Genomic DNA, 26,176 nt, shown 5'->3' on the forward strand with positions numbered 1-26,176 from the left:
CACAAGGTTACACACAAAACATCCTCTCTGGAAAAGGGGGCTGGCTTTTTCAGAAGCACGTTTCACATGCTTTCAAAGGTTTACCAAACAAGCTAAAAGTGTCAGAGTCAGGAATCAGAAATACTTCACTGAATCTCAGAGGACATTTGGCCTTCCAGTTCATCTTGTACAAAAATACATGTGAATTATATAAACAAACAAAGATGCATTATTATATGAATTTAAAAAAGTAGGAATAATTAAGGGTATTGATTGTAAATACTGATTTGTATTTAGTTTATACAGTTGTTTTTACACAGTACAGAGGATTTTTAAATTAATTCAAGGCAAATAGTTGTTGAGCTGGTTCTGTTCACTTTCTTTATGGCACGGTTGTATTATAGCACTGATGCATGCCAGTTTACACTAGAAGAACAAGACTTTTCTTAGAGAAATAGGACCAGGAATAGTTTGTTTTTTTCCAATATGGTGTGCTAAATCAATCCTTTTTATACACTTCTGGTTCCTAAACTATGTCTGAATCAGTACTTTTGGGGGTGAAACAAGTGTTGAAACTATAAATGATTTGCAGAAGTGTCCTTATAGTTCGCCTGCCAAACTTGGGATGTAAAGAAAACCAGTGTAACTGAAAGCAATGATCACACAATTTTCATAACCTATTTCTTGGCTTTCACTGGGGTGGCAGTGCATCGAGATGAAGTATTGATATCTGTGTTGTAACTCGGTCTGGTAGGTATCAGATGTGTTGGTGGCGGTACCATGTCAAAACTGGTTTTTCATACTCTTTCCTAGCTAGAAAGGCTGCAGTTTGACTGCCAGACTACAAACTAGGGGTGGACTGATATTGGCTTTACAGGGCTGATATAGATACCAATTATTGTTAGTTCATGAGACTGATAACTGATGGTTGTAACCGATATGTATTTATTATCCCATACAAAATGTACTTAATGAGGCAAAAGTAAAATTGTATGATCAAAAAGTTAAGAAATTAGGCATTAATAAGCTAGTACTCAAGTGACATCTAGCCAAGGCACACTCTGCAGTGGAACCAAAGTTGCACATTTTCTGGTTAATTGATTTAATTCATTATCTGTAAAATGAAATGCAGATTCTGGTAATTGGCCAATGCCAAATATCTGCATTAATCAGTCTGCCCCTACTAAAAACCCTGATATCTCCAATGATACACACCAAATCAAACAGAAATGCATTTAATGGTAGGACAAAGATTTTTTTTAAAGAAATAACACTAAAAGTTTATCTTTGTAAGTTTATTTTGACATTTTTTAGCACTTTTTGTTACCACACACAGCAAGCCGTAATTATTTCATGTAATAAAACTAATATCTTTCATTAGAAATGTCTTTTGACATAACTCAGAACAAGAAAATAGCAACTGGTAGTATCTGCTTTGACAATGAAACATTTACAGATGCTGTGTCCTGTGGCAACATCTATTTTAGTGATGGCCTTGCATATTTCAATAAGACAATGCTAAACAACATACTGCATCCATCACAACAGCATGGCTTCACAATAGAGGAGTCCAGGTGCTGAAATTGCCTGCCTGCAGTCCAGACCTTTCAGCAGTAGAAAACATTTGGTGTGTCACTGCATGAAAAATCTGGAAAAAAGACAGATGAATTCCCACATCAGACTAGAATGGGACAATATTCTTCTCTGAAAACTCTGGCAACTGTGCTCCAGACGTTAACATACTGTTGTTAAAAGAAGCTGAATTCTATACAAAGATTAACATGGCCCTGTCCCTACTTTTTTGAGACGTGTTGCCATCAAATTCAAAATTATGTATTATTTTGCCATTAAATGTAAAAAATAGCTCAGTTTTAACATCTGATGTTTTGTTTATGTTCTGCTGTAAATATATTGGTTTATGAGAATTTTATTCTGTTTTTATTTACATTTCACACAGCTCCCCAACCTTTTTGGAATTAGGGTTGCACTAGTCTTTCAAACTTACAAAGCAAAATGCATAGTTGAAATAACTACTAGCTATGTATGTTATCCAAGTATCCATGCTCATATGTATGCCTTATTTTTTTACCCAGGTAAAAAAAAGGACAGTAGTGCCGGGGAAGTTGCAGTCCTACAAGCTCAGGAGCTTCTGAAAGCCTTTGGAAAAAGATCAAAATGTATTCCTGGTGCCATCTCTGTCCTGGACAAACTATTAAGGAAGCTTCACTCGCAGGCCATTGATGAGCAGAATAATAATGTAAGAGTACTTAATAAACTCACAGAAAAGTTAAAGTTAATTTCGTTCTTATATTAACAGCATACAGAGGATTGCAGTGTCTGGGATTTTTCATATATTGTGCTGGCTGACTGGAAAGACAAAGATTTTTACCCCTTGTGTCTGTTCTTGTAAAGACATCTGTCTTTAAAAGACGGGAGAATATATTCCTTTAGATTTTTTGAAAGGTGATAATCAGTATCAAAACACAATATACATTTCCATACTTATATAATGGCTCTATCTGTGCATATGTGTAGGAGGAATCCCCTACCACTGATGTTGTCATGAATGATGACGATGAAGAAGAACCCACGTCTGCTCAGGTCTCTCACCAGGAAGTGTGGGCCCTGTTTGAGAACATCTGGGACACAGTGTTTAATACGAGGTGGGTGTAAAGGGATTACATTCTTGCAGTGCTGCAGAGAGGAGCTGAAGATGATGTGCTTTTACATTTCTCCATGAAGGGAGAGACTGATTTAGAAACACATGTGTTCGTGTGTGGTACTTCTTTGTAAAGGCTCTGCTGTAATTAATAGAGGTTTACTTTCACTAAAGGCTTAAGTCGTTCCACTAACACAATTCATTCCAGTCTAATCTGCGTTAACTCTATCCAGGCTATGGTTAGCTATCACTATGCATACATGGAGTACAGAGGCAACCCTGAAGGATCAGTCAACAAAAAGACTATATCAACTACCAAGCTAAAGAAATACTCTCTATTAAACATACATTGGTGTCATCAAGACCAGGGGCAAAATGGCAGCAACAAAAGCAGGAGAGATGAGAAGGCAAATATATTTTGGAGAATGTTTAAGACAAAGACGAGGCTGAATGATGAACTGTGACTACAGTGCATTCCCTGTTAATTACACTAATGTAAGTCTTCTTCTTTGTGAAGCACCTCTGACCAAATGAATTAAATGGTTATTGCTCTCAGTTACATCTTCTCAGTAACCACAAACCAACATTACAACTAATGAAAGTAAAATCAAACAAAGAAACAGCAACTATTGAGTGGTAGCAATGAAATTATCTTTTTTATTTTGACTTTAGATAGTACTTTTTGTGTAGTTGCATTAAAAAATATGGTTTGTTAAAATATCTTTCTATTAGGATGACTCTTAGAATTCCTCACTGTGATGGAAAGAGAAGAAGAAAATGGTGATAAGATCTGCAGAAACAAAAGCAGCACCTCAGAGGTTGTTTATTTTGGTAACATTTTAGTCTTTTTTCCATTAAACTGACCCCTGAGGTCGTTATTTTCTGTCATGTTTCAGCTTGGAAGTGTTCAAAGCTCTGGGCTTTGACCCTCACACTATGCAGCGAGCTCAGCCGGCGGGAGGTCCTCCGCCACCGCAGGACGCCCTGGTCTGTTTGCAAAAATTGTCCTCCGTGGTCACACAGCTGCTCCAAGGCTTCAGCAGGTATCCCCGCCCACTCACATCACAGCTGTCACTCTAAGCATCCCACCAGACACTCTGCTTCTCTACCTCTTATTTCTTTCCTCTGTGACAGTTTTACATTCAGTCTTCTTAACAGTTTATGCTAATGTGGATTTCACTTGGTCTGGTCATTTCTCAGCTACAATAAGAAACTGTTGTAGAAAGGTGTAAGAACTAACTTTACCATGTTTCCTTATTAATTAAATTACAGCCACTACATTTGACCCAGATCAATAATAAGATGAGTTTTGAAGTCATTAGAAGGTCAGAGTGACTAAAATAGGAATGATTTTGATCTACACATGCATGGCGGTATTGGACTAACAAAGGAAGAAAAGTAAAACTTAATAACTCATTAGATAGGTACTGTTTTAACCATGTGTTTTGATAATGACTGTTAACTGAATAAGCTAGGCATTTTTTTTTTTTTTGTGGTTGTTTAACGCTTTTATGTGTTGTTGGATATAGAATATTTTATCTCACTGTAGTTTTTCTTTAAATGGACCCTAGGAGAAATAGTTGTTACCGTGGTAACAACGAATGGGCATCCATGTAAAAATCATCTAATGTCTGGCCAGCTTTAGTGAACAGTAGATTAAGAAACAGATTACCTGAGAAACTGATGGGGACAGAGCAAAAAGTATTTTATACAGTATATGGACAAAAGTATTTGGCCACCTGCCCATGTCACCAACAGGGATTGTAATGACATATTCAAATGCATGTAATTTAATATAGAGGTTGTCCGCCTTTTGCAGCTGCAACAGCCTCCGCTCTTCTTGGAAGGCTTTCCACAAGGTTTTGGAGCATCTGTGTGGGAATTTGTGCCCATTCATTCTGTGGAGCATTTTTGAGGTCAGCCTGGCTCGCAATCTCTGTTCCAGTTCATCCCAAAGGTGCTCAGTGAGGTTGAGGTCAGGGCTCTTGCGCTGGCCAGTCAAGTTCTTCTACATTGAACTCATCAAAGCAAATCTATAAAGTTCTTACTTTGTGCACTGGGGCACAGTCATGTTGGAATAGAGAAGGGCTGTCCCCAAACTGTTGCCACAATGTTAAAAGCATAGCATTCCCCAAAATGTTTTGGTTTGCTGAAGCATTAAGATTGGCCTTCACTGGAGATAAGGGTCCTAGCCCAAACCCTGAATGCAGCCCCCTACCATTATGCCTCCTCTACCTAACTTCACAGTTGGCACAATGCAGTCAGGCAGGTAACATTCTCCCAGAATCCACCAAACCCAGACTCTCCCAGAGAAGCCTAACTTGCCATTCCACTTACTCCATCCAACACTTGGCATTGGACTTGGTGATGTGAGGCTGCATGCAGCTGTTCAGCCATGGAAACCCATTTCATGAAGCTCCCGCTGCTGCACAGTTTTTGTGCTTACATAAATGTCAGTGGAAGTTCTAAACTCTTCAGCTACTGAATCAGCAGAGTGTTGGTGACTTTAATACAGCGTAGGCCCTAGCAGTCGGTGACCCTACCCTGCTCTTTCTGTGATTTTCATGGTCTTCTGCTTGGTGGCTGAGTTGCTGTTGTTCCTAAATGCTTCCATTTTCGAAAAATATCACTCACAGTTGGCTGTGGAATATCCAGCAGGATTAAATTTCATATCACAGTACCACGCTTAAAGTCACTGAGCTCTTCAGAATGACTCATTTTGTGTCACAAATGTTTGCAGTGGAGACTGCATGACTAGGTGTTTGATTTTATACACCTGTGGCTACAGGTCTTATTCAAACATATGAATTCAAAAACTAACAGGTGTGGCCAAATACTTTTGTCCATATAGTGTATGTCTGAATTTGCCAAGGAAGACCTCAAACCTGACTGGTAGAGTCCATGTCCTTTTCATAAGCAGCCTGCTTCCTGGGTCATGTGTGTGATCATGTGTATGTGAGCTCTTTTAGCTCCCTGGACCTACTTGGCATGCAATATTGGTCAGGCTGTAATCTGCTTGACCTTTAAGCTTTGTCTTATCACCTTTCCCATGACGTAGCACACATCTCCACACGGGTGCACCATTTTAGTTTGTCATCGTTATTCTTGGGATGGTCAGTGTATCTTTAGACCCGCTGTGGCACTCAAAGAGCTGAGTTTATTTTTGCTTTGAGGGTAGATTTATTTTGGGTCTTTTATGCCTTTATTGAAGTAGGACAGCTGAAAGAGTGAGAACAGGCTGGTCAATGAGTGTGGAATAAGATGTTGGAAAGTAGTCACAGGTGGGATTTAGACTCGGGGCACCCGCCTCAAAATGGGGTGAGCCGACATAACCACTAGGCTTCTTGCACCCTGCTTGATGAATAATTTATCCTGCAGATGACAGATTCTGCAACAGTGATTATTTGTTATGACAATGAGTGATGATTTTAGACTCTTATCAATAAATGATGTGGCTTAATGGTGAAAGGCTAGGTTTTGTTGCAAACATATTGATAATTTTTCTCATTAGGGGACAACAGGATGCTGACGTAAGTTCTTTTTTGCATCTACAGCAGCAACTTTCTCGAAATTTCCCTCTATTGCCCCCTGCAATATTGCCTTTCAGATACTGTAAATCCTTAGGAATAAATATTATTTATGGCATCTTTTTATCAAGTGTTCAGGTATTTTCTGCTTGATTATTTTTCCTCCTTTGCTTTCTTTCTTTCTTTTATATAGAGTAAATAATCCATCCCACATCACACAAACTTAAGGTCACGTCAGAGTCAGTCCATTATTGATTCACCAGATTGCATTCTCTGTGACATTTGTGTCCCTTTGAGGGCAGGAAACAATAAACCGGCATCTAAAGGGCAGAAATTTACCCAGGAGTCACTCTGAACTCTTAACTTTCATGATCTACAAAACCAGCACAGAGGACTTCTTTGATTGTGATACGCTCCTGGAAATAACTCTCAAGTAGTCTATTATTCAGTCAAAAGTCAGATTTCAGTGAAATTTCTTTCTGTCCTGACAAGACCAGCACTTAAATGGTTAATCTTCTAACTTCTCTTGATGGTATGATTTTAAATTAATAGTTATACACGTGAGTCTGTGCTGTCTTCTGAATTGTAATGTCTTGCTTGACACAGGAACATCTTTTCAATAATCATTTTAACCACAAGTCAGGGTTGCTTTTAGACACTCATCTCCATAATGATGAGGGAAAAACATGAACATAACTTCACCTCACTTGCTCTGAGACAGACAAACAAATGTCTCTGATGCTAAATCACTAAACTCTTTAGTGCCTCCCAAGTGTTTTATGGCCACTTTAAAGCTGCTTCTTTACAGCTCCCCGGTTTATTGTTTAACTACATAAAATATGACTTACATCTTTTTACTATCAGATGTTATGTCATATCTGGAGGGTTTATGCTTTGACTTTTAAATTCTGTGATTTTTAGGTATGTAAAGGTGACAAAATTATTATATTCTGTTATTTATGGTTCACTTTGGGGCCTATATTTCCCCCACATATGATACATATTGTGAAACATGTTTATAATAGACATTTCCTAAAAAGACTTCTTGACTGTTAGCTGTTCTTTATTGTTGAGCATTGCTTCCCAAAGTGGACTATAGGTGGGCTGTAAGTGGTCATTTACAATAACTGGAAGTCATAGAAATTAAAAACTACACTGAATCAATTTTAAATGAAAACTGATTATTATTATTATTATTATTATTATTATTATTATTATACTCAGAAGTAACAAAATGCAGCCAGAGGTTTTAACGCAGTTCACTTTTTTATGATTTATTTGTCTGATGTTCACAATCTGTGTCAAGGTTTAGCTGGTGTTGGATTAACTGGTGACACTCTGTTAAACATTCACACATGTTACTTGCTTCTGATTTTAGGGCAGAACAATTTAGGAAAATACTCTAACAGAGACACCACCACCCCAGTATTGTGATTGGAGTTTAACTTGCAGTTATTTTTTAAGTTTGTCATCGTAGGTATTTAAAAAAGCAAAGACAAGAAATAAATTGTTCCATATTAAAGCCAACACAATATTAGATAGATTAAACATAAACTATTCTTTCCTGTATTCCAAGTTTATTTGTTAGCATGAAATGAGAAGATGCATGCCTCAATATAAATTACATTTTTTTTTGTTTTCCAGTAATGAAATAAAGTGTTTGTTTAACTTCCAGTGATCATCATAACAGCTAGGGCTGAGTGATTTAAAAAAAAAACATTTGATTGCAATTTTTTTGTCTCACCTTGCAAATGGGATGTGAATTGATGTATTTCTAATAAGACAAATGTATACAAAAAAATAATGAAAGCAGGACTTTTTGCAAACTATTCTTGACAAAAATTGGCTGTTTGATGTTTACATGATGCATAAAGCCTATCATCTTTGCTGCTGCTGCAAAAGTAAACCATGAATTAAACTGATATTTTGACATATTTCAGGTTAAAGAAATATTGCACCCTCTGTGATTTGAAAATTACAGTTGTCAATATAGCAATTTAATCTAAACTTCAATAAAGTACCTAGCCTTAGTCTTCAGAGACATTAATGCTACTCGGGAAGATTTTGCAGGGCCACAGAGTATATTTATAGAGATAAATATTATAAAATACATTTAAAGGGACTTTGCAGATGCCTGATTAAAACAAAATAAACCACAGTTGCTCATTAGTTGGACTTTGTGACCCTACCAACACTTTCCAAGTGTTGTAAATGTGTCTGAAAGCAAAGCATCAGCGCTGAAATTCCCTTTATGAAACAAATATGATAAATAAAGGTAAATATCTGACTGTCAGGGGCTTTGGTGGGCCCCAAAAGATTGTCAGGTCTAAAATTGGGCCATGGTATACTGAAATAAAAAAGCAAGACATAGTTTCAAGGACCATACGTTGTAAAAGACCTACATTTAGTTCCTTAGAGATCCAAGAAATTAAAATGTTATGCTTTAATAGCTTGAATTGCCCTAACCTTTTGTCTCTGTTGTTGTTGTTTTTCATTTAACTATTTTTGTTTCACTTTATTACAAGTCCATTTGTATTTGCAAAATATCTTTTTGTGTTAACTGTGTAAAATGTTAACATTGCAGTTTCTGCAATTAACAGATGAGTGAAGATTGCTATTGCGTGACTCACATTCCTTCAGTAGCTGCCTGAAGCCTTCGTTATCAGACATGCTGTACGGCTTAAGTCCTTACAAATGAAGCAGAGAAGTGTTGCTTGTGATCTTCTGATCCCTTTTAGAAGTTTAGAGAAATTTTGACCTTAGAGCATCATTTAGGGCTGGATGTGACGGCACACAAACTGGCTAGATGACTAGATGAAGACTGGTGTTGCTGCAGTATTTTACCTTACTTTTGTGCAGCTATAAATATACAGACAGACACTTTATCAGTCCCAAGGGAAATTCAAGATTGCATATCCCATGTCCAACTCTTGACTTTTTGGAATCTAAAGAAACTCAAAATAATCTGCGTTCTTTGCTTTCAGTCTTAATGGTGGCAGATAAACTTTATCATCCATATTGCTTGTAGTTTATTTAGACTTGCACTCTATCATGCAGATTAACATCTGTTGCCACCTACTCGCACTTTTTTTAACTCTACCACAGATGATCTGAATTTAAAAGCTGGTAGAGGAGTGCTGACCACTAACAGTTGTTTTTGACAGTCATACTGTTTCGTCATGCATACAGGGCTTCAATTGCACACTCCATTGTTCATACATGGATATTAGAAACACAAACACGACCTAAATCAGGCAAATATGTGCATATTTAATTTCATTAAGCCATTGACAGGACTTCAAAAAATGGCATCTTTTTTCAAAAGCAGCTACAGCTCGATTCACTTTCTACGTAAATTTGTAGAATGACTCCGGCTGAATCTATGTGTCTGTTTGGGCTTTTTTGGAGTCAAATTTTGTCTGTAAAATATCTGAAAGTTTCACATGTACATGTGAATGGATTTCTCTTTTGGTTTGTGGCACTAATTTATTAAAATCTAACTGTAATATTTGCTTGAAAAATTAAAATTCTAAGCAGCAAAATACTGAAATGTTTAGTTAGAGGCATGTAAACATCAAATAGGTACTGTTTCAATGCTCTAACATATAAACAATAGACATAATTATGAAGCTAACACTAGCACTAAGCATAACATGTCAGTTTAGTTGTCATGCTTTTTTCCATACCTTATTGTTAAGGACAACAATGCTATATTGGTCTCTCTGCATGGATTTTTGATCATTGTGTGTATTCATCATGTATGAAGGTATGTGCAACTACACACATGCATGTGTGTATTTGGCTGCTTGAGCATGGTTGCCTAGGAGACAGCCAGACTCATTTTCACGTGTTTGAGCTGAACTATGACTCATTCTACACACGCATGCCTCTCCCTCCCCCTCCGCCTCATTTTTCTCCCACTAAAGACGCTGAGTATGGATCATTTTGGCTTTTCCTCAAATTAGAGATTATATCTGTCATGCACTTTAACTCCTTGCTCCCTATTTGTCTGTTGAATATTCTAATGTTCATACAACAAGGGAAATAAAAGATTAAAATTCTAAAATGAAGATTTAAATGTCACAGCTATGAAAGCATCACCTGATTTCACATTTTTATTAAAGTTATGTTTTTTGTGAATCTCAGCGTCTTGTACTCGGCACCCGGTTCAGAGGAAGCCTTCTCTCTGTTCAGCATCATTCACTCCATCAAGGTTGGTGGCATTCATTAAATTCATCTGACCTTTTTTTCTCAGCAGTGCTCTTGTTCATGTCATGTGGAGCCTGTCTTTCCCCGTTCATGTATTGCTCAGCTCTTGTGTACTCTTGTTTCAGATTGTCGAGGTGGACTCCAGACTGGCAGCCCAACACCTTCAAGACTGTTTCTCACAGCAAGAGTACAGGTGAAGCAAACTTACTAACATAACTATAAGTTCTCAAATATGAATGGGGTCCATGTTTTGGGTCATTTTTTAGAATCAAACTGCACAGAAATTCTCACTTTCCTTTATAAATACTTCATTTTCATCCTCAAAGTCAGGTATTGAACAGACTTTATTACTTTCCTCTGAAGGTCAGGCACTTCAGAGGTGCAGAAATAGTCCCAGCTCCTCCTCGGTGTGTCATACCAGTTTGACGTTAGCATGGAGCACTTACCCTCTCCTGGCCAGATAACTTTCACAATCAAACTTTCTTTATCTCTGAATTCTTGTCCTTTGTCTCAGCATGCCTGGGCATGTATGAGTATCTTTAAACGGTGTCATGGCAGTTATTCTATCCTGAAAGCCTCTTCAAAGATGTCCCCAGCAGAGCCCTCACAATAACCACAGCCATGGCAACTATTTCAGACATGTGTCACGCTCAACATTCAGATAATTATACAGAGGAATAATTAAAAGATCAAATTCTCATTTGTTTTAACAGACAGACTGGAATAAAGTAGGGCTGTCATAATAGCTGATTATTAAACTTGGATATGATGCCAGAAAAATCAAATTATGTGAGCAGTTTTGGTACAAAAAATAGAAGTCCCTGGCAACAAAATTGGATAATTTCTTCTTTATAATTAAAAAAAAAAAACATTGCAAGCAAACTCTTGAGCACTGTCTAAACTGTATAAATACATGTCAACTTCTGAGTGCTGAAACTAGCCAGTATATATTTGAACAGTTTAGACTGTGTGCAGGAGTTTTCTCACAATTTTAATGGATTTATATTCTCTACTATAGGCACATGTCATATGACATGCAGTGCATTCAGAAAGTATTCAGACCCCATTCACTTTTTCAGTTTTGTTATGTTGCAGTCTGACACATACAATCGTTTAAATTCATTTTTTCTCTCATAAATCTACACTCAGTACCCCATAATGACAAAGTGAAAACAGAACTTTAGAGGTTTTTACAAATGAATTACAAAGAAAAAACTGAAATATCACATTGACATGAGTATTCAGACCCTTTACTCATAACTTAATCAGCATCTTTGGCAGCAATTGCACTTATGAGTCTTTTTGAATATGGCACAACAAGCTTTGTTCACCTGGATTTGGGGATTTTCTGCCATTCTTCTTTGCAAATCCTTTCAAGCTAAGTCCGGTTGGATGGGGACCGTCAGTGGACCACCATTTTCAGGTCTCTCTAGAGGTGTTCGATAGGCTGGGCCACTTTCGGACACTCACAGAGCTGTCCTTAAGCCACTGCTGTGCTGTCTCGGCTGTGTGCTTAGGGCCATTGTCATGTTGGGAGGTGAACCCTCACCCCAGTCTGAGGTCCTGAGCTTTGTGGGACAGGTTTTTGTTGAGGATATCTTTGTACTTTGCTCCATTTAGCTTTGCCTCAACGTCTGCCAATCTCCCAGTCCCGGCTTCTGAAAAACACCCCCACAGCATGATGCTGCCACCACCATGCTTCACTGTTAGGAAGGTATTTGGCAGGTGATCAGGGGTGTCTGGTTTCCTCATGACATAACATGCTAGAATCAAGGCCAACAGTTCAGTCTTGATTTCATCAGATCAGAGAATCTTGTTTCTCACAGACCAAGAGTCTTTCAGGGGTTTTTCTGTAAACCCCAAGACAGCTTTCATCTGTTTTACATTGAGGCTTCTTTCTAGCCACTTGGCCATGAAGCTCAGATCATTGGAAGGCTGCCGCTTCTAGAACTTTCTCCCATCTCCACACAAGATCTCTGGAGCTCAGGCAGTGACCATCAAGTTCTTGGTCACCTCTCTTACTAAGGTCCTTCTCCCCTGATTGCTCAGTTTGACCAGGCGACCCGCTCTTAGAAGAGTCCTGGTTGTGTCAAACTTCTGCCCTTTGAGAATTATGGAGGCCACTGTGCTTTGTTTTTGTCGGGGCCTTGCCACAATCCTGTTTCTAAACGCTGCAGGATCTCAGGAGAAGAATAAAGGGTCTATATACTTATGTAAATGTGATTTTTCAGGTTTTTATTTTTTATAGATTTGCCAAATATATATATATATATATATATTCACTTTGTCATAATAGGATGTATAAGTAAAGTGTAATGAGGGAAAAATGAATTTAAATGACTTTAGAATCCGGCTGCAACATAACAAAATTGAAGAGAGGTCTGAATACTTCCTGATTGCACTGCTAATGCAGTTTTTTGCATTATAAATCATCTGTTTTGTCTGAAGTTGAACCATAATCTTAACTCATTGTCTTGAAGATTGCCAGACTATGTTAAATGCTGGTTCTGGCTCTTTTAAGTGACTATGTAATTTAAGGATACATGTTTAATATCAGGATGTCTTTATTTGAAAAAACAAATTTAAAACACTGACTCTCAAGCTCAGCTGGGGTCACAGCTGAAGCTAGTGTGTGTCACTTTGCTTGGCTATAATTGCTATAACCTATCCATGACAGCTTATGTGACCCATATCTCATTATTTTTGTTTCTTTTGAGAGGAGCTGGGATTTATTCAGAGCTTAGAAAAAACAACTAAACCTGCTTGAAGGGTTGAATTTAGGACTACAGAGTTACCGCTAACCTTTGGCTCACTGGTTCATGTAACAGTCTGCAGGATTATCATGCACACTTATCCTTCTTATTCTCAGCTTCTTTCTTCTGCTTGTCACTCAGAATATGACACGGTTTAATATAAGCCGTAGACTACTTTGGTTTCAGCGACTGTACTCCATGCTTCCTCTAGCTTTGTTTTTTTTTAGCAACGTTTTAATGACCAAACCTCTTTATTACTTACTCACTTTATTGAAACATAATCAGAATATGCAGGACACACAAAACTTTTTAAATATTGGGAAAAAGTGGCTTTCACAGGACAAGGTCAGTATTTAGTGTGACCTTCTTTTGTACATCTTAAACTCTTAACAGAGACTGTCTTACAGTTTTCTTAAGTAATCCTCTGGTATACTTAACCAGGCTTCCTTTAGCCTGTCCCAGAGTTCTCCTTTAGGTGTAGGCTGCCTTTTATTTATTTTTCTGTCCAGGTGAGCCCATACTGCTTCTATAACTGGAATTGCATAATGATTAATTATACCACAATCCTTATGGTGGCCTGAGACTTTTGCACAGCACTCTATGTATGTATCAGAGGTCATGTAATTGAAATGCCCTGAAAGTCTGCTGCTAATAAGTAGCACTGTAAAGATGAGTTAATGCATTTGTCTTTTCACTGATCAATACTAACCTTTAGACAGCTGGATATGTGGGGCAATAAAAATAAAGAGAAAAACTCGCAGAGCTAATGAAAGCAAATCATGAAGTAATTTTGTTCATAAAGCTAATCACCTATCAGTGTCAAAGTCAAAAACAAACTCTGGTTTCAGCTTCATAGGCTATAGGATTTGTTGTTTTTCACTGTTTTATGTCTTTATAATTGACACAAAAATAATAATCATTAGGTTTAGACTCTTGGTTGATGTTAGTCTGATATTTAAAAAATATATCTTGCAGTATCACCTACCCTGCCACACCAGATCGATCATTTTGTTTTTAAACTAAATTGCTGCTGTATTCAAGACTTTAGGTTGTTAATGACCACAGATGCCATAAGAAACAAGAAACCGTTTAATTGTAGGTGTGGGTAAAGCAGAGTAACTCATGATATGACATATAATGTGTGGGACAGAATGGAAAAATAGCGGCGCATGGCACTGTCAGTTTATAGTTAAATTTTTCTCTACAACTATGCAAAGTCCATCAAATCAGACTGAGGATGAGATCAAGGAGGGCTCAAAATGCTGTTTCATCAGCTCTAAACACGCCCTCAAACAGGTAGCTCGGTTGTGGTGGAAAAGCAAATCCCCTGCCGCACTGGGCTGCCGTGCCAAGTCAAACCAAGTAGAGCCGAGCTGTGCCATGCAATGGAAAAGCAAGCAGCACTGAATGGGCCCTCGCACCTTTGCGCATGTCGGGGCTTGGTGCATTTCGTGTTTTATCATGGTGGAAGGGGCCTGCTGCTCTGATTTTTTTTCAAACAGCCATTATCTCATGTCTTTAAGAGAAAGCATGAAGCCAGAACACAGAGAAAATGTGATGTCGAGTGACAGGCAAATCATGCATAGAGTACTGCGTATTACCAGTGGGTGGGATCATAACAAATATGTGTTGTTGGTATAGAAACGTGGTCAAAGAGGGACTCTGATTTAATTTGCATGAATAGTTAATGGTACCTAGCAGCCAATGCCTCTGACACAACTGTACAAGTTTGGATGTGTGTTTCCCATGTTTTGCAGCAATGTTTTAGCCATTAAAATATTTAACCAGTTTTTGGGGTGGCTGACTCAGCAGCAGTTTTTTTCCCTTAAACCCTTAATGAAGGGGATGAAGTGCCATACATCATTTTAATCAGTAAGACTTTGAAATTTAAGCCTAACTAATTTAAAGCTCCAGTTTTACATGGTATTGGGCTCAGAATGGATACATTTCTAAGAATAAAAAAAATACTAGTAGATATTTTTAAACACAAAAAGTCAAATTGGCATTAAAGTCTGAATTGTTGAATTTTTATTTTAAAAAAATAAAATAAAACTTCAGAATCAGTTATTAGATGGTGGTATCAAAAGTCAGGGTAACCATAGATTGTTATGTTGATACTTTGTGTGTTTAATTATGATCATCAAATAAACAAACATGCTTTCTGATTGCAGTAATTTTATTGCATTCAGTGATGATTTACCATTAAAGATGACATCTGCTGTTTCGCTCTGCTGAAGAGCTTTCCGGGCACTTAGCACTGACATCACTCCGGCTTTTGTTACATCAGGTCACCACTGAGAGATAGAGTTAATCTGGCTGTGTTGTGATTGTAAATGTTTTATTTGCTACATTCACCGTGGAGTCATGTAGGCCTTTACTTAGCGAGAGCATTATCCGAGCTGTTAAATATTTGATTCCTGTGTTGAGTGTGTTGGTATGATGTCATAAGTTATATAAAGCCTTGGAGAGGCCTGTTCCAGGAGTCTGCGTGCCTATTGACAAGCTCTTGATACAAGCAGCCTCAACAGAAGTTTAGCAAAGTTTAAAAAAGTCAATCCAGTTCCATTAAAGTATGTTGTTTGTTTGTTTATCATTAAAAAAAACAAAACCTGTTAGTTTAAAGTTCTATAGAATCAGTCTTGAGATTCCTTTCTTGTCTCTAAGCTCTTGTCTATGGGTTTTTTGGCTGATCTATGCATACACATGAAAAGCTATAATGTGTTTATTATAACACATGGTTAACGCTGATAAATACACTCTACAGTTTCTTTTTCTCTACAGTCTTGTGCCCACTTGAATGTTTGCTTAAGCTCATGTCTGAGTACTGCCATGATTCATTCATTTTTCCAAGGAGAAGGAAGTGACACCGAAACAAAATACAAGCCTCCTTTAAAAAAGTATTGAGAATCTCTTAAGCAGGCTGGATGTTCAAAATGAAAGTGTGAATTGTTTCAGAATTCTTTAGAATATCTCAAGTCAATTGGGTTTTTAAAATAAACCCTTATTTCTTTTTTAAATTTTATTACTTTTAGTTTCTTCAGTATGCTAATTTCAGAATAAATGCCTCAATTTTTCAAAGTGGTGCCCTTTGAAGCTTTAAGTATATTTTCAAAATTAAAGCCCCGAAACCTTCCCAATCATAAGTAGACGGGGCTTTCAAAATAATCTCTTAGGTAGACCAGACTTACTGAAAAAATGGCTCCTTCATTTCAAATTACATTTCTTATAGATTCTTTAAAGTAGAGCGGATTTTCAAAATAAAATATATTTTTTAGAATTTCTGTTGTTGACAGTACTTTATATATACATGGTTTAATAAATTCAAATTAAGTTCCATACAGTCTCTTGAAAGTGGGCCGGATTTTCAAAATAAAAGTCGCAAATTTATTATCATTTTTAGGGTCTCTTAAGTAGATGGTGCTTTCTAAATTAAAGGCTTAATCATTTCAAAGTAAGTTTCCTACAGTATCTTTCAAGTGGACTGGATTTTCAAAATAAAGGTCTCAAATTTATAAGCACTTTTGTAGAATATCTTAAGTAGACAGGACTTTCTAAATAAAAGGCAAAATCATTTTAAACCAGATTCCTTACAGTCTCTTAAAAGCGGAGTGGATTTTCAAAATAAAAGTCTCAAATTAATTTTAAGTCACTGAAATATCTTTAGCAGACAGGACTCTTTAGATAAAGGGCAACATTAGTTTGAACTGAATTTTTTAGAAAATCTCTTTGAAGTAGACTGGATTTCCAAAATAAAAATCTCAAATTATTAGCATCTTTTAGAATATCATAAGTAGTCAGGACTTTCTAAATAAAAGGCAAAATCATTTTAAACCCATTTTTTTACAGTCACTTTAAAATGGACTGGATTTTCCAAATAAAAGTTTCAAATTAATTTGGAATTTTTGGAATCTCTTTAGCAGACTGGACTCTCCAAACCTGGGTATACACTGTGCGATTTCAAGCTGGCCATACGACAGTTGTGGCAGAATGTCATCTCATACTGTAGGACTGAATTTTTTACGAAGTACAACCATCACGCTTGAGTTGTGTGCTCACACTGTACGATCCTACGGTCGTGCATGACCTGAGTGCTCACACTATGCAACTGAAGTCTGGACAGATTGTGACAGAAAACCTCGGAGTTTCCCTTTTAAAAAGTCTCAGGGTCTGAGGGTGAAGTGTTTCCAGTCATATCCTCTATCTCTCCCGCTTTTTCTCTCTCCCGCTATCTCTTCCTGTCTCACACACACAGCACCACCTCTGTGTCAGCTGCAGGTCCGCGGGTAGGTATATTTCCTGCTCGTGTATTTCCTTTATAACACATAACGGGGGTGCATCAGAAAGTGATTTCAGCTGTTGTCATGGTAATTTAGGACATTGACTGACCATTTACGAAGGAAAACAAACTCCCAGTGTTGTTTATTCTGCTTATGTTTCTGCTCTCACTGTGAAGTGTCTGGAGTTGTACGACCAAAATACCAAACATGGCAGAAATCCTCCCGACTAGTCGGGAGCAGGTCATAAGGTCGGGGTCGGCCGTTGTAGCCCCCTGTACACAGCACGACAAACGACGCCCAATCCGACTGAAAGTCGGCCCAACTTCAGAGTGAGTCGTGCGACTCAAAATTCATGGCTGAAACGTAGGAAAATCGCACAGTGTACACCCAGCTAAAATAAAAGGTAAATCATTTAAAACTAAGTTACTTACAATCTCTTTAAAGTTGACTGGATTTTCAAAATAAAAGTTCATTTTAACAAAGTTCCTTACAGTCTCTTTAAAGTGGACTGGAGTTTTAAAATTAAAGTCTCAAATTTCTCAGTAATTTTTGGAACCTCTTTTGTAGACTAGACCGTCTTAAAAAGTCTCAATCAAGTCAGATAATTTCCTTACAGTCTATGTAATGCTGGATGGATTTCTCAAATTAAAAGCCTCGACACCGACTGCTCAAGGCAGAATCGTGAAACACAGGACAGGATGTTAAACTGTCCGTTGTGCCAATAGGTGGTATGCACTTACCTGTGGGTTTCCTTGATGTTAAGAGTGATTGGGAGTCCTCCTTAAATCTGTTTCATATGATTTGTACTTTTTTAATCAGAATCTGCCTTCCTGCAGTGTTATGACCCAGCAACAGGCAAGCACCTGTCAAATCATTCTAACTTCTGAATGCTCAACTTTACTGGGTTTTTATAGAGTGGGAATGAGTGAAGCCAAAACAAATGCCACATTCTGTGTTTCTCTGCTCAGTTCAGGTTCAAAACACATGCAGACGTGTCTCTTATGGCCTGTATGTGATTGATGTGTTCTGCTGTGCTTCAAGTGTCTGTGGTTTTCATAGTGTAGATAATAATGTATAGGTGGTTATTTACAACAGTAATAATCAATGCATGCATGTGACTCCTATACCACTGCACTGATTTTAGGCATTAAGAATTACTGTATGACATGTTCTGTCTAGATTTTGATGGTTTGTTTATCTTTTGTAGCTCATATGGAGGCATTAACTTCAGCTTCTTTCACCACTTGCTTAAAGCTTTGATCCACCTTCTTTTTTTTTAACTTTAGTGCCAATTGTAATCTTTTATCTTGGCCTTATTCTGCCATAATATTTGTAAAAAATTGCTGAGGAATGTTTGAGATTCAAACAAAAAGAAAGAAAAGTCTTTGCAGACACCCAGATAGTGATATTTTAACAAACACATCAATCCAGTACATTTTGGCATACAACTGTGTTTCATATCTCTCTGATTTTGAACAGCGGATTGCAGAAACCCAGAGCCTGTCCCACTAGAGTTGATCCATGAGTCCACGGCAGCATCCTTGTTGGATAGAAGAGTAAATCCAATTTTAGCATAGATTGTGATCATGCGATGAAAGACATCCTGATTGGCTTGTGGAGAGCAGTGATCAGTTATGTCATCCCAGTGCATCATGTGGTTCCCCATTCGATTTAGTACCACAGTTGTTTGTCTCCTAGGGGCATGCATTAATTACCTGTCATCAGTCACATGTAGGCTGTTATGTAACGCTCAGCTCTGTCTCTGTGTCTATACATTGTGGATGTGGGTCAGTGATTGTGCGTCACTAACTTTGTGTGAATGCTTTCAGAGATTCTTCCTGATGCATTTCAGCGTGACCGGTGTCACACTAATGGCTCCATAGTAGTCGATGTAAACACATGCCACACAGTCTCATTGTGCAGAGAACATGCTGGAATGTAAAGCAGATCATATGTGTCAGAGCGGCACATTCTGGAGCAAGAAGAGCCACCAGACGAAACACAACCCTCCATTTCCACAGGTTATAAAAACACAGCTGTGTTATTTGATGGATGTGGGGAGGTGGACTGATGGGTGGATGTAGGGTGAAAAGAAAAAAAGAGGGCGTCAACATCCTGCACATTCTGCTCTCTCTTTGCTCCGTCTTTCAGCCGGAGGTTATGTAACACACAAATGGAAACAAAGCAGAGGAGGAAAAAACAAGGAACAGGCCCACTCCGTGTCTCCGCTGCTAAGCAGCTGAGTCTGCAGCTGCCAACAGTGCATGTGTTTGTGCTCACTGTAAAGACCTGTTGCATGCTTAGTTGGCACACATGTAGCTGTGTGAATGTATGTGGCGTTGTTAGCAGAAAAATGTGATTCAAAGGGAGAAAAGCGAGCGTAAATAGCTGCCATTGAGAGTCAGAGCTTCTGGAAGCAGCAGGGTACACAGAGGCTCTTTGTCTGCCATGGACACTCTGTACTGAACATGGTCAGCACAGATAGAGTGATGAGCTGTTTGATTTTTCGCCTCTACACTGAATTTTGATGGGGTTTGAAACAATTAGCTGCATATATGAACAGATTTCTCAGGTATGAAAACACAGAGGTAAAAACAGAAAATGCATATTAACAAACAGGCATTGACTTTTAGTCAAATACCAAAGAGGCTGTGATAAAATCACAGTTACTAAACAAAAAGATCACATGGATCCTCTAAATTCAGTAATATCATCATACAGCAAGGAAAATGCAGGTTTTTACACAACTTAATCATAAATCAGCTCCATTAATGCAAGACAAAATGTTAAGTTAGGATTCAGAGTTATACAAAATGGTATTTTTAGGACCAAATGCATAAAACACAGGGATGTTTAAGTCCCCTAGCTGATACTAAATTTAGAACACAGGGTTCATTAAAAATTCAGGTGTTCCTGAAGGAAGAACAAAATGCTAAAGGAACATATTTGTACCTGCAGCTATAGCACATCTTAACGAAACAAGCACAACATGATGTACTTTAGCTTTGACAGGACCGTATTATACACTGGGTGTCTTTGAAAGCACTTTATCTTGATGTAATTTAATCAGGGATGTCTGTATTAACATTTTAATGTTCCTTTTTAATGTATTTTTCAGGATGTGTCTTGAATTGTGAATTGGCATTGCTGTTATTTGTTGTTTTATTTTTCAAACGCCAAATCTCCTGTCTGCAAAACAAATGTACCTTATAAGGTACCAATAAAGACACCCAACAAGTCTTCAGTTAAGAGGACTTGTTGGGTTGTCACATGTGCATAAAACTCATGAAAGTTCCCCCAAACTTGCTGGGACAGCTGAATGAATCCCCCCCCCCCAGCTTTACATGCGTTTTCTCATGCCAGCCCCCTGTAGAAGGCATCCTAATCAGATGCCCGAACCCCCTCAGCTGGCTCTGGGCTCAGAGCGGCTAGATGGGAGACTCTCCTCAGTGCAAAATGTGTGAAGGACATTTGGCTTTTTGCAGACTACAAGTGGGATTTCATAAGGCCATATTGGTGGAGGGCAGCAGTGATGGTTGTCCTTCTGGAACTTTGTCCCATCTCCACGCAGGATCTCTGGAGCTAAATCAGAGTGGCCATCAGGTTCTTGGTCACCTCTCTTACTAAGGCCCTTCTCCCTTGATCGCTCAGTTTGGCTGGGTGACCAGCTCTTGGAAGAGTCCTGGTTGTGCCAAACTTCTTCCATTTAAGAATTATGGAGGCCGCTGTGTTTTTGGGAACCTTCAGTGCAGCAGACATTTTTGTAGCCTTCCCCAGATCTGTGTCTTGCAACCATCCTATCTCAAAGCTCTGCAGGCAGTTCTCATGGCTGGCTTTTGCCCCGATATGCATTGTCAGCTGTGAGGCCTTCTATAGAGGTGTTTGCCTTTCCAAAGTATGTCCAGTCGACTTGATTTACCACAGGTGGATTACAACCAAAGCATAGAAAAATCCCAGCAAAAATCGAGAGAAATTGGAAGAGCCTGGGCTACATTTCCAGTGGTTTTGTAAAATGTCTGAATACTTTTGTAAATGTGATGTTTTAGCTGTTTTCACTTTTCCATGATGGGGTACTGGGTGTAGGTGAATGAGAATATTTTTTATTTCAACTGTAGCATCAGGCCGCAAAATAACAAAATTGAAAAAGGTGAAAGGGGTCTGAATACTTTCTGAATGCACTGTACATGGCTGCTAAAGCAAGAAAAATACAGCTCTCTGTAATTTTTCTATTTTGGCCAAGAGACATATGCGGCTCACTATAAAATAAGGCGAGCCCTCTTTTCTCTAGATTCTTAGGGCATGAGCCGCTGAGCTCACACAGGCAGTCTGAAAGCCCTGGCTTCTCAACAGGCGCGATGAAATGAAAATCCAGCCTTGACACAGCCGACATGCACCCAGTCTGAAACAGTGGTCCTCGTTTTGAACCAGAGCCTGACTCTTTTTACAAAATAGCAAAATTAACCCCAGTAGAAGACACATAAAGAATTTTTGCATAGAATCACAGAAAAAGTTCAAATTTTGGCAGGACTTTTTGTGTTTAGTCAGATGATCCCTTTCAGAAACACAATGATTGAAAGAAAAAGATTTTGCATGTTCTTGTATGTAACAAATCTTTTCCCTTATGATCTCAGGGAGAAACTGCAAGTTGGAGGGATCCAATTAACGGAGCTTAAAGGGGCGATAGATCATTGTGGTTGGACCTTTACCACTCAGTCCTGAATGGAGCAGACTCAGGGAGTCTGTATGAACTACACAGGTGCCTTTGATAGACTGATATTCTTTACTTGAAGTGAAGCTGAAAATTCAAGAGACATCAGTAAATGCTGTTTCACCTGGTGCCAAGACGTGTTTCCTTTTTATTTATTAATTTAAAAAGTTGTTTTCAGTAACTGACATGTTGTTAACCTGTTATCCTGACTCAGTGGATCTTTATGGATGTTCTCAGGCCATGTTTACAGGAGGATTATTCCACCTGGAAACGGTAACCTTTTGGCTGTTGTGTCACCCAGTAACAGCATGTTAGGTCCCTTAAAAAGGGAATGATTTAAAAACGATTCAAGCAAACAGCAAACTTTTGATAAAGATTCTGTTTTTGTTGTCTGGCAATATAGAGTTTACCATTAAAAATTAGACTGCATATATGCATTACAGTCTAAGACAACAGCCATGCAAGAGCAGGTGGACCACAACTACAAAGGTCTCCTGAGTCCTGCTTCTTCTTTTCACTCCAAATCTGCATTTTCTTGCATTCGCTTGGTAGTTTAAGATCACATGGAGTGGCAGCCCCAGTCAGATGTCAGTGTGTTAGCTGTTTTTGGATGTTCACACCTCACGACTCTGTGGAGGGAAGCTCACATTCAGTTGTTTTGTTACAACGCTGTGCTGCTAACCAATGGTCGGGCATGTTTACTACAGTGATGACAGGGGCATGTCCGTGATTTCGTGTGCATGGTGGTTGACTTTTTGAAACTCAAAACAAAAAAAGGTTCCATTTTCAGTGGTTTGTTTCCTTGTAAACATGGCTTCAATCATTGTTGAGCGTCACATTTGCTGATGTAGCTTCTATATTTTCTATGTAGCTGTAGTTTACAGCTGTATCTCGTTCTATGCTCCTTTACAAACTACACAGGGCTGTTTTCTATTCATCAGTTTATAGTCTATCAACATATCTGCACTAAAATACTATTGTTATTGTTATGTTAGCAGTATTTATGACTTTTTTTGTAATTTAAATTTCTTTTTTATTTGTTTATGAAACAGTATGTTTACACTGTGCAAAGCTCTGATCTGGGATATAAATTATTATCTTTTATTTGGACCTTATGAATGTATAACCATGTCTGAAGTGCTAACCCCAGCCACAAACTGTAATGACTGTCACTCAGCTTTTTAAAGATTATAGTTTTCTATATCTAAAAGTTTACCATTTCTCAACCCACACTCTGTTAAAGGTGCAGTGTGTAAAACTGGAAAATTATCAGCATCAAACAGTCAGATTGTAGATCACGCTGATCACTTTGATGGAAACCGTTAAAACCAGTGGAATTTTTAGAAATGGGTTTCTGTTATTTGACCCATTCATCAATACTGTAAAAACATGCAAGATGCAAAATTCAAGATGGCTGCATCAGTGGATGGGGACCCTCCCTTTGTATGAATAAAAAGCTTATTCTGAGTTAAAATTTAAAAAAAGTGTTATATATATTCAAGTGATTAAACACTTATAAATACTGTTTCATTTTTGCCGTGTTTGTTCTGCTGAATGATACTAGGTAAAATATTACACACTGCACTTTTAAAATGTTGCTTCCCTTTATTCAAGATGTTTCAACTTCACCAGAATATAAGCCATTAATTATCATTTCCACTTTATGATGAATATGAGCTTAATGTTGGTATTTTTTTTGTTGTTTTGTTTTTTGAGAGAGAAGGTTAGAAGAAAAATCTCTATTTCATATCAGTCTGTTAATTAATATAGTGGGAGACAAGGGATGATCAGCTTAGCTTAGCATAAACTCTGGAAGCAGGGGAACCCACTTGTGGCTTACTACAACGGTGGTCAATAAAGACCATCTACTACCTTGCCACTAAAGGTGAGCTCAGACTACACCATTTTTCTGGTCCTTCACGCCTGCACCATGTCAGACTATGCAACCTACAAGTGTGATACTGACCGTTGATCATATGCTGACACCACCTCTGTCTCCACGATTGTGTGCGAGTTCACAGGTTGTTTGGGGAGGCGGTCAAAGACAGTGAATCACAGCTGCAACAGAAGTGTGATTCTAGTGTTTTTTCACTCTGAAAAGAAGAAAAAAAAATCAGAAATGATTATGAGCTTGTTCCAGTGCATTAAGAGGACAACAACATGGACCAGCTCTTCTTTAAATAGAATTTGAAGTATGAATGTGTTAACATATCAAGAAAATGTGCCCAGTTGATGATACAAGGATAATGCTCTCCTATTGGTTGGGTTCAAGACTCACGTAGCTGACATCAGGTCAGGGTGAAGGGGTCAAGAAAAATTATGATTCGCTACTCTTGTCGAAATTTTGGTCGTGGACGCATCGTTGATTTTGTCACACTAAGAGACCATTTGTCATTCCAACACACATAACCAAGCCCGATGTATGCAATTAGCTGCGACATTGCAGTTACGCATACATCTGGCTGAATCTGTGTAGTCTGAGCCAGCTTTTAGTGGCGTGAACTGCTGTCAAAATTGTCTTGCTTTGGCCTCTAAGGTAAAATGTCAAGGCTGTCTCCTGGCTGTGACTTAATAGTTTTGCCATCATTGTGAGCTGAAATTCCTGAATGTAACCTCAGGTTAGAACTGGGTGATATTTCGGAGATATTTCAGTTAGTGTTGATGGCGCCCGCAGTAGACAAATCTGTACCTCCTATCTCTTGCTGTTTTTGTCCTGTAGGTCAATACAAAGGGTTTGAGACCAGCATTATCACTCTGATTATTTCTATAGCCCAGTTCAGACCAAAGATTCCCAACACATCAAGACTGTTTTAGAATGTTATGGGACAGTTGCAGCTGTGTGGACTGAGCCGTCGCAGCTCACATAAGGCTGTCTGATGATACTGCCTACAATTCAGCTCATCACACCGCCAACAGATGTTTTTTGGATGTTGTAGATGGAAATCTAGTTTCAAAAAGCTGTTAAACTTTAACAAATGTTAGGTTATCGTAGAATAATTTGTTAGATAAAATCATGCTGTGAATTTGGAAATAACATCTATTTTTTTCTTTAATTAAACATTTGAATGGAAACTTCCGCCACACAAACACTCCTCTCCCCTCCATCAGCTGTGCAGGTAAGCAGGATGTGTAGCACTATGCTCCCTAATACATGAGAAATTCAAGACTGTAGTGGCTAAATTTGACTCTGGAAAAAATATGATTCTCAGCAGATAGCAGAAAATGTTTGTGTTAATATGTGCTCTGATATTTCAGCACCATACTATGATGGTGACGATGAGAGATCAGGATCTGTACATCCTGATGCAACGCATTAAAAAGATGACAAAGATATGGAAAAAAACTAAATGTGCATTACTATCTTTCTTGTAAAGAAAGATTTATTGCACAGAAACTTCGGAAATGAACCACCTAAAATCAAGTGACTGAGAGTCTTTCTATGCATCTTCTCTTCCAGCTGCAGTGGTGTGAACTCACAGGCTTTTATAAAGCTGCAGAGCTTTAACTCTTTATGAATGTTTGGTCTAAACTGGACTTATCAGTCAAATGTATCTCACAGAGAAGTTTGAATTATCAATGCCATTGTCACCTCATCAACCCCGTGGTGGCAGTTTCAGACATAAAAAAAACACTTTATAGAATTCAACAAAATTTATACTGCTGGTTTCTTTTGGTTTTGTAGCTTATAAATAGACATAAACATGAATTTCAGTCCATTTTATAAGTCTTGAATTACAACATGTAGCCACATAGTCTGTTGAGCATCTTGTTTCCAGCAATTTTCTATTTTGTTAGTTTGTTTTTTTTCCCCATTGCTAGTATTATAATAAATGCTGAATGCCTGTTATTTGTTTCGATAAAGCTATGAGTGAGGTTGAATCACATATTAAAGGAACAACATTTTTGGGGTCAGTATTGAAAATAAGTGGTCTGTCGTCTTAAAACATTTTCCAGAAGTTTTGTTTGACTTTTTTATGTGAAATGTAAATAATTTGAGAGCTAAATCTATTTTACTTTAAGTTAAATGTTTGTAACAAAAATAAATGTTTGAAGCATCGTCTTGA

General features: G+C 38.0%; 1 protein-coding gene across 1 annotated transcript in view; it reads left to right on the forward strand.

Moving 5' to 3' along the window:
• Positions 1-26,176, forward strand: part of swt1 (SWT1 RNA endoribonuclease homolog) — a 39,423-nt gene extending 13,247 nt beyond the window's left edge. The window contains exons 12-17 of the mRNA XM_041791040.1: positions 2,073-2,236; positions 2,515-2,642; positions 3,535-3,681; positions 10,312-10,378; positions 10,500-10,567; positions 22,036-26,176. Coding sequence (XP_041646974.1) covers positions 2,073-2,236; positions 2,515-2,642; positions 3,535-3,681; positions 10,312-10,378; positions 10,500-10,567; positions 22,036-22,123 — 662 coding nt within the window. The 3' untranslated portion in view covers positions 22,124-26,176. The remainder of the gene's footprint in view (positions 1-2,072; positions 2,237-2,514; positions 2,643-3,534; positions 3,682-10,311; positions 10,379-10,499; positions 10,568-22,035) is intronic.

This window comes from Cheilinus undulatus, linkage group 7, assembly GCF_018320785.1.
Source record: "Cheilinus undulatus linkage group 7, ASM1832078v1, whole genome shotgun sequence".
Lineage (NCBI taxonomy): Eukaryota > Metazoa > Chordata > Actinopteri > Labriformes > Labridae > Cheilinus > Cheilinus undulatus.